Source organism: Dendrobates tinctorius, unplaced genomic scaffold (genome assembly GCF_039654945.1).
Source record: "Dendrobates tinctorius isolate UK_male_01 unplaced genomic scaffold, ASM3965494v1 ptg000028l, whole genome shotgun sequence".
Lineage (NCBI taxonomy): Eukaryota > Metazoa > Chordata > Amphibia > Anura > Dendrobatidae > Dendrobates > Dendrobates tinctorius.
The window spans coordinates 55,795,810-55,808,157 of record NW_027361696.1 but is presented as its reverse complement, the minus strand read 5'-3'; the positions used below and the strand labels follow the sequence as shown (position 1 = coordinate 55,808,157).

Here is a 12,348-nt window from a genome sequence, read left to right as displayed (position 1 = left end):
CGTTCTGCAGTCTCTTGAATAGGGACTTTTCTATGGCTTCAGCGCTGCCATAGGTTCTTTTGAGTCTCAGCCAGGCAGCAGCGAGACCTGCTTCGGCTTGCCCCACATAGACGATCCGAAGACTCTTGATACAGTTTGTGGATTCAGGTCCCAACCATTTAACCATGAGGTCGAGCTCCTGTTCCGCGGATAGGTTGAGGTCAGCAATGGTGGCCTTGAAGGTGCCTTTCCAGGCTCTGTAGTTCTCTGCACAGTCATCAAATTTTGAGAGGCTGGTGCTGATTAGCTCTCTGCTCACCATGAACCTGGCAAACTCGGACATGTCTGATCCTTCAATCCTTGTTACCGTGTTAGCTTGTGGTGCCCCTCGGGAGAATAACCTGTGTGGCATGGAGGGGTGAATTATTTCCGGGTAGAATGATATTGCTGCAGGGTTGAGCTGTGGTTTAACCTCTGAAGATTTCGATGACTGCGGCTTGAACTGTGGAGATGGACTGGAGTGCGTCTTGTGGTCATCTTGTGATGATTGCTGCTCCTGAGGGGACACATTATGGCGTTGGTCTTGGGTCACTGCAGATGCTGTGGCTAACACTGGCTCCGTAAGTTGGACTGACTTGGACGTTTCCACAATGTTGGGTTGAACGTCGCTGGAGAAGATGTGTGCTACAGATATCTGTTTATGCACATAATCACTGGTACAGACAGCTGGGTCATCTTCTTCCAGTGGTGGTAGGCAAATCGGGTCGAGGTTTTGCTTCAATGCTTGCTCAAGTATATTTACTTTGGGTAATACGATTTTTTCCTCCATTTCTGTTTGAAGAATCTTTGCCCGAGCCTCTGCTTCTGTTTGAAGGATCTTTGCTTGGGCCTCTGCTTCTGCTTTTGCTTTCTTGGCTTCTGCCTCTGATTTCTTGGCTTCTGCCTCTGCTTATGCTTTCTTTTCTGTGTAGGAACGTCTTAATTTGGATCGCTCTGCATTTAAACGGGCCTCTAGAATTCTGTCGCTGAGGGTTGAAATTCTTGAGCAGGATGATTTGTATGAACAAACAGAGTGCTTGGATAAACCTGACCTGTGAGATCTAGTTTCTTGCAGATAAGCGATACGGAGCTCTGCTGCATCTTTGGTGTCTTGAACAGCGGCGTCCCTTTCTCTTTGTGGAATCTGCTTTGCTTAACTCTGATGAGGCTTCGTCAATATTAAAGTCTTTTAGGAAGTCTCTTGTATCGTCCATGGGCTGAGTCTAGCCATTTTATAGTGTCCTGTAGACTCGCTGCATCATTTTTGTGGCGATGGATGCTTGACAGTAGGGAGTTGACTCGTTCCCATAGGTCGTCCATGTTGTCATTGAACTCGTCCTTTGTGGAACCGTAGTTCTCGAGGACCTTTAACGCTGGCTTAAGTGAGCATATTGGTCGTGCGTCTTGTTCTGTTTCTGGAGCTGGCTCTGTTTCCCGGTCTTCATAATGGGCAGTATCGGTTTGTATTTGCTCTGTTTCGGCACTGTGGAACAGTGCAAAGTCTTTTTCGGCCATTTTGATTTAAGGTGCGCTGTCTCTTTAAGAAACTGAACTTTTGAATTGGGGGCTGGAAATCGCAGTGCAGCTTACCGTAGTTAAGACGTTCTGATAAGATTCCCAAGGTGTTTTTGGAGAATTGTGTGGTTTTGCAGTCTGACAATTTGCATCGATGAGGTATAATATACAGAGTCTCTATGCACATTGCAGTGTGAGGTGACGCTGCAGGAGATTTCTTACCAGAGCAGGGCTGCAGTCTGTGAGCAGGCAGATGGGTTGGGATATAAGGGTGATTTTTTCCGGGCTTCAAGGCAGTTTTTCAACTGTTCTGTCCCCTCATGAAGCGAATGAAGATGTGGCTGATAAATAGGGGCTGGGAGAGGTCCTACCTTTGTTTCCTAAATGCAGAGCAGACAGGACTAATGTTCCTTCAATAATCCTTCACTTTCTGCTAATTCCCCTAATCCCTACTCCTAGTAAGGAACTATTCATCTCTTCTTCAATCCTCCCCATCCACCTCACCTCCGCCTCAAAACTGTTCCTTAACATACAATCCTCTGTCTCCAAACACAGACAGCCCCCTCATGCCCTCTCCTGCTCCCACCTGCTAACACTTTCTCTGCTCCTTCTCACTGCTGGTGATATCTCTCCAAATCCTGGTCCTCCTCACCACATTCCTACAGTCATTTCTACCTCCCATCCACGCTCTATCACAACCTTCCGTAACCTCTCCAACCTTATACCCATTCACCCAGCCCCCGCTTCCCCAGTCCCACTAACAGGAGCTCTGTGGAACGCTCGCTCTGTCTGCAACAAGCTTTCCTACATCCATGATCTCTTTGTTACTACCAAACTCTCCTTCCTCGCCATCACCGAAACCTGGCTCACCCCTTCTGACACAGCCTCTCCTGCTGCACTTTCGTATGGCGGCTTCCACCTTTCTCACACCCCCCGCCCCAGCAGCAAACATGGTGGAGGAGTTGGTTTTCTCCTGTCAGATACCTGCTCCTTCACCCCAATCCCACTGCCACCCTCTGTTACCCTCCCTTCCTTTGAGGTGCACTCTGTGCGCATCTACTCCCCCTCCTACCTCCAACTGGCTGTCATCTACCGCCCCCCAGGGCCAGCCACCACCTTCTTTGACCACTTCACCACCTGGTTACTTCATTTCCTTTCCGCGGACATCCCTACCATCATCATGGGCGACTTCAACATCCCCATTGACACTTCCCTCTCAGCTGCCACTAAACTTCTATCTCTCACTTCCTCCTTCGGCCTCACTCAATGGTCTTCTACAGCCACCCACAAAGATGGCCACACACTGGACCTCATCTTCACCCGCCTCTGCTCCCTATCTAACCTCTCTAACTCACCTCTTCCTCTCTCTGACCACAACCTGCTCACATTCTCTTCCCTCTTCACTCCATGTCTACAATCCCCACCCCACAAACTTTCACACCCTCGCAGGAATCTTAAACACCTTGACCTACACTCATTCTCTGAATCCCTCCTCCCTCTTACAGATATAAGTTCCTTACACAATGTGGATGACGCTGCCGCTCTATATAACACCACAATAGCTGTAGCTTTGGAATCCGCTGCCCCACTTACACATACCAAAACTCGCAAAATCAACAGACAGCCCTGGCACACCAGCCTGACCAAAGAGCTGAGGCGAGCTTCCAGGGCTGCTGAGCGCAGATGGAAAAGATCCCACTCCAACGAGCACTTCATCGCATTCAAACAGTCCCTCACTACTTTCAAGACCACACTCGCCACAGCTAAACAAACCTACTTCTCATCTCTCATATCCTCCCTGTCTCACAACCCTAAACAGTTATTCAACACCTTCAATTCTCTCCTCCGCCCCCCAGCACCGCCTCCATCCCCACTCATCTCAGCTGAAGACTTTGCCTCATTTTTCAAGCATAAAATTGATAACATCAGAGACAGTTTTGGTCAACAACCCCCAGAGCCCTTCCTCCCGACTTCCCAGCCCTCCACCTTCAAAACCAACTTCTCCACCATTACAGAAGATCGACTCTCCACTCTACTCTCAAGATCACATCTCACCACCTGTGCACTCGACCCGATCCCATCCCACTTCATCCCAAACCTCACCACAGTCTTCATCCCAACCCTAACCCATCTCTTCAACCTATCACTAACAACTGGTGTTTTCCCCTCAAGCTTTAAACATGCCTCCATCACACCTATCCTCAAAAAGCCCTCTCTTGACCCATCCTCTGTATCTAGCTATCGCCCTATATCACTTCTCCCATACGCCTCCAAGCTACTGGAACAACACGTCTACCTTGAACTGTCCTCCCATCTCTCTTCTTGCTCCCTCTTTGACCGCTTACAATCTGGCTTCCGGTCACACCACTCCACTGAAACTGCCCTTACTAAGGTCACCAATGACCTCTTAACTGCCAAGAGCAAGCGACACTATTCTGTCCTCCTCCTCCTGGACCTGTCGGCTGCCTTTGACACAGTGGACCATTCCCTATTATTACAGACCCTCTCATCCCTCGGCATCACAGACTTAGCCCTCTCCTGGATCTCATCATACCTAACAGACCGGACATTTAGCGTCTCCCACTCACACACCACCTCCTCACCTCGCCCCCTATCTGTCGGAGTCCCACAAGGTTCAGTCCTTGGGCCCCTGCTGTTCTCTATTTACACCTTTGGCCTGGGACAGCTCATAGAATCTCATGGCTTTCAGTATCATCTTTATGCTGATGACACACAGATCTACATCTCTGGACCAGATATCACCTCCCTACTAACCAGAATCCCTCAATGTCTGTCCACTATTTCATCCTTCTTCTCCACTAGATATCTGAAACTCAACATGGACAAAACAGAATTCATCATCTTTCCCCCATCTCACGTGACCCCCCCTACGAACCTATCAATTACAGTAAATGACTGCCCACTCTCCCCAGTCCCACAAGCTCGCTGCCTCGGAGTAATCCTTGACGCTGATCTCTCCTTCAAACCACATATCCAAACCCTTTCCACTTCCTGCCGACTTCAACTCAAAAATATTTCACGCATCCGTTCATTCCTCACCCAAGAATCTGCAAAAAACCCTAGTCCATGCCCTCATCATCTCTCGCCTTGACTACTGCAACCTCATGCTCTGTGGCCTCCCCTCAAACACTCTCGCACCCCTCCAATCTATTCTAAACTCTGCTGCCCGACTAATCCACCTGTCCCCCCGCTATTCCCCAGCTTCTCCCCTCTGTCAATCCCTTCACTGGCTCCCAATTGCCCAGAGACTCCATTACAAAACCCTAACCATGACATACAAAGCCATCCACAACTTGTCTCCTCCATACATCTGTGACCTCGTCTCCCGGTACTTTCCTGCACGCAACCTCCGATCCTCACAAGATCTCCTTCTCTACTCCCCTCTTATCTCCTCTTCCCACAATCGCATACAAGATTTCTCTCGCGCATCACCCCTACTCTGGAACTCTCTACCACAACATATCAGACTCTCACCTACCATCGAAACCTTCAAAAGGAGCCTGAAGACCCACCTCTTCCGACAAGCCTATAACCTGCAGTAACCACCGATCGACCAAACCGCTGCATGACCAGCTCTACCCTCGCCTACTGTATTATCACCCATCCCTTGAAGATTGTGAGCCCTCGCGGGCAGGGTCCTCTCTCCTCCTGTACCAGTTATGACTTGTATTGTTTAAGATTATTGTACTTGTTTTTATGTATACCCCTCCTCACATGTAAAGCGCCATGGAATAAATGGCGCTATAACAATAAATAATAATAATAATAATAATAATAATAATAATAATAATGTTGCTCAGCGTCCGGAGAGATGATGCACAACAGGGATTGTAAACACAAAAGAATCCCACAATACAATTAAGAGGTGGAAATCAGAGAGTTTTTAAAACTAAAATCACATACTTTTATTAAATCAGTAAATAAACAACAAAGTATATACACCATAAAAGGCCAAGGGTATACAAAAACAACATAGTCAGACTAATTGCGTGACATAATCGCCAATGATCAGCAGTTTTATTAAGAAACTGACATAAAAAGTCAATGCTTCCTGCTACCATAGAAAAGTTAGGGCATACAAACAAATGGTGACCGCCCATCTGACCACGTGAGCTACTACACATGAATGCCTAAAAAATGACCGAAAGTTGAATGTAACATATTAGACAAGCTACACTTACATGTTGTGATTGTAACCGTTGCTCAGGCCTGCCGCCCCTACGCGCGTTACACCATGGCTTCCTCAGGAGGCGTGGCTAGATTTATCTGACGTTGGTATATATATCGTAAGCAACCAATAAAAACGAACGCCACATAAAGTGACGTCATAGCGCATGCGCTCTGTCCTGGAAACACCGTCCAAATAACAATACACACTATAAATGGACAGCGCGTATACCGCTGTGTTTAATACCGGATCAATGCGCTAAATGACTCTGTAACTGTAAAATGAATAGGTTGCTGCTGAATAGCATATGAGAAATGTGGGTGGAATAAGGAGGCGGCGCATGCGTAGACGTAACCCGGCTTAAAACCAGAGGCTATCACTCGGCGCTCCCAGAGTGCAGAGAGGCCGGTTGCTAAGCAACCTGACGCTAGCCGCAAACTTAGCGGGCACTATGTGAAAGCCTCAAGCAGGGACATCATCAGGCATGCGCACATCACCCAAAGCTGACATATAGAGAATATCAACTCACAATCAAACAAAATAAACTAAAATCATACGACAAATGATGCAGGAGTGAATGGATATTAACCATACTCTAGAGAATATAAGTGTAGTTATATAAAGTAATTAATAATAAAATTGTGCTGAAGCCATGATATGACCTACTAATCAATAAAGCAGGCAAACAAACAAAAACTAATACCATCGTAATACAATGAAAAATTATATACAAGTGCAATAAGGTGACAACATAATACTGTGATAAAATAAATAAACAGTGCCTAATAATAATCCATACAGTAATATATATTTGCTGTAGTGCAAACACTATACAACACATATTTTAAGTATAAAAAAGTCCCTATACAAAGAACCTTCTAAAAAAAAATTTTTTTAAAAAAATTTTTCCGAAAAATTTTTTTTCTTCTTTCAAGAATTGGGGGCTGGAAATCGCAGTGCAGCTTACCGTAGTTAAGACGTTCTGATAAGATTCCCAAGGTGTTTTTGGAGAATTGTGGGGTTTTGCAGTCTGGCAATTTGCATCGATGAGGTATAATATACAGAGTCTCTATGCACATTGCAGTGTGAGGTGACGCTGCAGGAGATTTCTTACCAGAGCAGGGCTGCAGTCTGTGAGCAGGCAGATGGGTTGGGATATAAGGGTGATTTTTTCCGGGCTTCAAGGCAGTTTTTCAACTGTTCTGTCCCCGCATGAAGCGAATGAAGATGTGGCTGATAAATAGGGGCTGGGAGAGGTCCTACCTTTGTTTCCTAAATGCAGAGCAGACAGGACTAATGTTGCTCAGCGTCCGGAGAGATGATGCACACCAGGGATTGTGCAGTCCAGACTTGTTTAATTGGAAATCTGGACATACAGGGTATGATTGGTAATAAAATAAGTTCTCCAGAAATGCAGACTGTGAACAACAAAGAGGTAGAAAAACTGATGCCTTTCACAGCTCGGTACAAGCATGTCTCTCCCAAAGAAAGTGAAACTATCAATGGCTGCTAGGAGGAAGAGGAGACCTAAACCTTGAACCGGAAGTGGAAGGCATGCCATGAGAATTTATTACCATATTTTTCGGACCATAAGACGCACTTTCTTCCCCAAAAATATACTTACAAATCCTGTTGCGGCGGTCCCGTGGCGGCGGTCCCAATGCAGCCTCCCTGTGCTCTGTGGTGCGGTGGTGCCGGGGCTCTGTAGTGTGGCTGCAGCGGGGCTCTGTGCTACGTGGGGGGCTCCGCCGGCATTTAATTAAAGCCCGAAAGCCCCCCGCAGCTCCGTTGCTGCAGCGCGGTGGCCTCCAGAAAGATGGCCGCCGGGAGCGGCGCATACTCAAATTCAAATCACGGCAACGAGATCTCGCCCCGAGATCTCGTCTCCCGAGATCTCGAGACAAGATCTCGGGACAAGATCTCGTTGCAGAGATCTGAAACTGAGAAGCGGCCATCTTTCCGGAGGCCCCTGGCGGCCATCTGTCCGGAGGCCTCCACGTCGCAGCAACGTTTCTGCGAGGGGCTTTCGGGCTTTAACGAAATGCAGGCGGAGCCCCCCACACAGCACAGAGCCCCGCTGCCTGCAACCACACTACAGAGCCCCGACACCACCGCACCACAGAGCACAGGGAGGCTGCATTGGGACCACCGCCACGGGACCACCGCAACAAGATTTGTAAGTATTGTGACCAGAGCACAGCCACCCAACAGAGCACAGCCACCCCACGGACACAGCCACCCCACAGAGCACAGCCACCCCACGGAATTCGGACTGTAAGACGGACCCCCATTTGACATATTTTTTTTCCTCTATTTTCCACCCCAAAATTTGGGGTGCGTCTTATGGTTCGGTGCGTCTTATAGTCCGAAAAATACGGTAACTGCAGGCTGCTATATAGAAAAAAGACCAGCAGATGGCAGCAGAGCACATGCAAGACTAGATTATACACAGCATGGAAATAATACAATATATAGAAACCATAGAAGCATAACTTACACGAAACAGCACAATCTGTATTGTCAACCGAATAGCATCCATTTTTATACATCAGAAGTGAATAAAATTTACAAAATACAGTGTCCATTGTTAGTAATGGAAGGGCAGCACGGTAGCTCAGTGGTTAGCATTGCAGCGCTGGGGTCCTGGGTTCAAATCTCACCAAGGACAACATCTGCAAGGAGTTTGTATGTTCTCCCCGTGTTTGCGTGGGTTTCCTCCGGGTACTCCCGTTTCCTCCCACACTGCAAAGACATACTGATAGGGAATTTAGATTGTGAACCTCATTGGGGAAAGTGATGAAATGTGTGCAAACGGTAAAGTGCTGCGGAATATGTTAGCGCTATATAAAGATTATTATTATTTATTAAAAATCGGATGCTATACAGATGATTCATATGGGATCCATTTTTTTTTTAACATTTTTGCACACCCATAGATTTCAACAAGCGAGTCTCATTCGAAATACAGAAGAGACCGGTGGGTGTTGTGATCTTTCTCACACAGACATTTTCTGACTGTAATCTGGATAGCCCAATTCCATAACATTGTTCCCAGTGCTCTGTCTGAGGTCGGGTTTATTTTTTTTTCACGGACAGCACTTGGACAAATATTACAGTTGTGTGAACATAGCCTGACAATACTTGTTGCAATAAAGCTTATCGTAACACGTAATAGCATATGCTCAACAATATATTGGGAAGATTGGAAAAATGTTGTTCTCCATCTCTGTTCCACATGCAGAGATCCACATCACATATGGGCAGGAGCTGACAGGCAGGGGGTGGGAATCCTTATTGCAGTCTATGGAGTGGATGTGATAAGCTACAGATCCCAGGGGGAACACTATGGGGAACTTAACCCTTACCTGTCCTGCACAGGACATACAACAGTACAAGCTGGGAGCAAAGAGGGAGGTAAGGGTTAACTCTCACATACAGAGGTGAGGAGGCAGCAGAGTACATGGTGGGGGAAGAAGAGCAGTTTGGGGAGCACATGGAATATCCTATCTGCAGGCTGCATGTAGTGGAGGTGAGGGGACACTTCACTGCTGGACCCCATATTCAGTAGGAATACTCAGCCTCAGTGATTTATCTCCTATCAGCTGCCAGGAAGATGCAGGGAGATGCAGTAGCTTACTAATTAGCTGCTCTCCCTGACCATAATCTGCAGTCCCACAACTTTCACTCTACAGTGTGAAAGGAGGCAGCACAGCAGACACACGATGCTGCCTCCCAGGTGGTATCTGGGCTCCACTTGGAATCTACTTGCCCATTATATGCAGCAGATGGGTGTTGTAGTCATGCTTCCCTCCTCCTGTCCTGACGCTCTGCCAGTGCCTCCTGCACAGGTTTCACCAGCTCTGCAAGCCAGAAACTGAGCAGCCCCAGGGATCCACCAATGAGAAGGGGCTACAGTTGCAATAAGGCTATGTGCACACGGTGCGGACTCTGCTGCGTTTCCGCAGTGGTTTTGGCCCTGCGGAAACGCAGCAGTTCCGCAGACCAAGTACAGTACAATGAAACCCTATGGGTTTTCAAAAACGCTGTGCTGACGGTGCGGTTTTTTCCGCGCGGTCAATTGTTTGGGCGGTTTCCGCAGCGGTTTCACACCTTTAACATAGTAGAGGTGTGAAACCGCAGGGCAAAACCGCAGACCAAACCGCAGGAAAACCGCAGGTCACTTTGCCTGCGGTTCCGCGCGGAAAAAAACGCAGGTGAATCTGCAACGTGTGCACATAGCCTAAGGGTATGTGCACACGTAGTTTTTTGGGTGTGCGGATTTTGGAAAGAAAACCGCAGGTAAATCCGCAGGACAAAAGTCCTGCGGTTTATCTGCGGTTTTGCCCTGCGGTTTTACACCTCATAATGGATGAGGTGTAAAACTGCAGCGTTTCTGCACCAAACAAATGACATGCTGCGGATTGTAAACCGCAGCAAAACCACGCGGAAAAACCTGCAGCATGTGCACTGCGTTTTTTTTTCCATTGAAAATAAAGGTACTGTACAACGCAGCAACGTTTCCGCAGAGCCAAAACCGCTGTGGAAACGCAGCAGATTTCACTACGTGTGCACATACCCTGAAGATTCTGAGAAAGATCAGCTCTTCTTCAGCTGTCTGGCTGTGTCAGCAGGCCGCACGGGAACAGTCAGGGGGCCAGATGTGGCACACGGGCCGCAGTTTGCCCAGGCCTGACATAGATAATAAATAAAAGGGGCTTTACCTGGAAGAGGTGTTTGGGCAAGTAGGCTCTTTTCTTAGTGATCAGATATAGAGTTCATGAAGTTCTCAACCTGATCATGTGTTTAGCCCCACCATAAAAGTCTTCTAGTTCCATTCCTACGACAGTCCCGGATATTATTATTATTTTTGATTATTATAGCCCCATTTATTCCATGGCACTTTACATGTGAAAATAATCTTGAACAAGTCACCGAATGGCCCAGGAGGAGAGAGGACCCTGCCCGCGAGGGCTCACGGTCTAAAAGGGATAGATGAGGATACAGTAGGCGAGGGTAGAGCTGGTCATGCAGCGGTTTGGTGGAATGATGATATGCAGCAAAGTAATGAAAGACAAGCATCAAACTATTTGAAATCCTCCATCGACCTTGATCAACAGGGAAATTGACAATAGCTCTTCCACAACCCTAGATCACCAGGGTAAAAGACTGTGACCCTATCCCCTGTTGAGAGAAATAAGCAAGCTTGCCCTATGCCCTATCACCAAGGAAGCCGCCAATAACTCCTCCACTATTCTGAGTCATCAAATACACAGATATTAGCCCTGCTGGTAGTAGTAGACCACAAGGGCATAGATCATGAAGAACACCGATATTAACTGTTTTAACCAACCATAAAAATAAGGTAATATCAGCATGTCAAAGCCTGACGGTTTACTGAAGATGTGTCCTATATCCAGACATTTTTGCTAGAACCTCATTACTGGTAGTTGAGCAGAGATCTGATAATAGAGCTTCCTTCTGCATGCTCTAGCCATCCATGAATTACATGGACAGCCAACCACCTGTATGACCACCCATGTGGTGTATTGAGTTTTTTTCCAAGGAGAAGCTTCTTCAGAAAATTCTACTTTAGGGGCGGGAAGTTCATGGACAAGTTTTTCTTTCTCCTAACCAAAGTATTGAAGGTTTCAAACAGTTTTTTTTTTTGTTCCCTGAAGCATTTTTTTGCAGCCTTTTGATAGGACAGTGCCTAGTTGTGGAGCGAAATCCATCAGGAGACACTTCAAAAAAGTATCATGCACTTTTAATTTTTCACAAGGTATTTGTTAAACCTCTTTACGATTAAAAAAAAAAAAAACGCTCAAAAATCTAATCATGTTAACAGCAATGTTGTTATCCCATGAATAATAAGAAGAAATTCCCCAAAACAGAGAGGTTTTTTGAAGCGTCTTTGAAGCAATATTTCGAGAGGATTTTGGAGACTATCTGCTACAAAAATTCATCAAAATGCTCCATGTGAACATAGTCTCATAATCCAATTCCCAGGCAATTTACCTATTTGTTATCCATACGGTTTTGGACCTATAGTGAACAGCTATTGCTGCTGTAATCCCATGTTAAAGGGACGCTTTGTGTTGAGTTCCATGTTGAAAGAGGTTTTATCTATGTATGAATGTAAAGCCATCCAGAAAATATCCCTTTTTTGACCTGACCTAGATGAAGTGATTACATGGCAAGGTCATTAACACATTTGTTATCTTTTCTTTTAGATCCTATACACGAGGAACTTAATGATATTCCACCTTCAAGACCGGTATGTTATGTTCACAAGTATGATAGCACCAATAAACTAAATAATTAGAACAAAACTCAGAATTAAATTTCAGGGTCTTGGTTATAGTCCGGTAAAGACATTAAAAGAAACAAAACTTAACGTCATAAGTGATGCAATGCAGGGGCGGACCTACCGCATGTGCATTGAACGGGGCCCCGGGGGAGAGGGGGCCCCTCCCCTCCAGCCTCCAGCATGGCTAATTATTTCAAAATTCAAATTAGCCATGTGTAGCGTAAGGCCGGGGTCACACTGGCGAGGAATATGGCCGAGTGAGAGGCGCTAAAAGCACGCATTAGACACGGACCAATGATTCTCTATGGGGTCCCTCGCA

General features: G+C 46.5%; 1 protein-coding gene and 1 long non-coding RNA gene across 4 annotated transcripts in view; one reads left to right on the top strand and one right to left on the bottom strand.

The window, feature by feature from the left end:
• Positions 1 to 12,348, bottom strand: part of LOC141085416 (uncharacterized) — a 213,887-nt gene that overhangs the window by 111,130 nt on the left and 90,409 nt on the right. The gene's annotated exons all lie outside the window — the stretch shown is intronic.
• LOC141085413 (cell adhesion molecule CEACAM1-like) overlaps positions 1 to 12,348 on the top strand; it is a 122,000-nt gene that overhangs the window by 49,310 nt on the left and 60,342 nt on the right. For all 3 annotated transcript variants that reach the window (XM_073570768.1, XM_073570767.1, XM_073570766.1), the window contains exon 8: positions 11,953 to 11,996. In XM_073570768.1, coding sequence (XP_073426869.1) covers positions 11,953 to 11,996 — 44 coding nt within the window. The remainder of the gene's footprint in view (positions 1 to 11,952; positions 11,997 to 12,348) is intronic.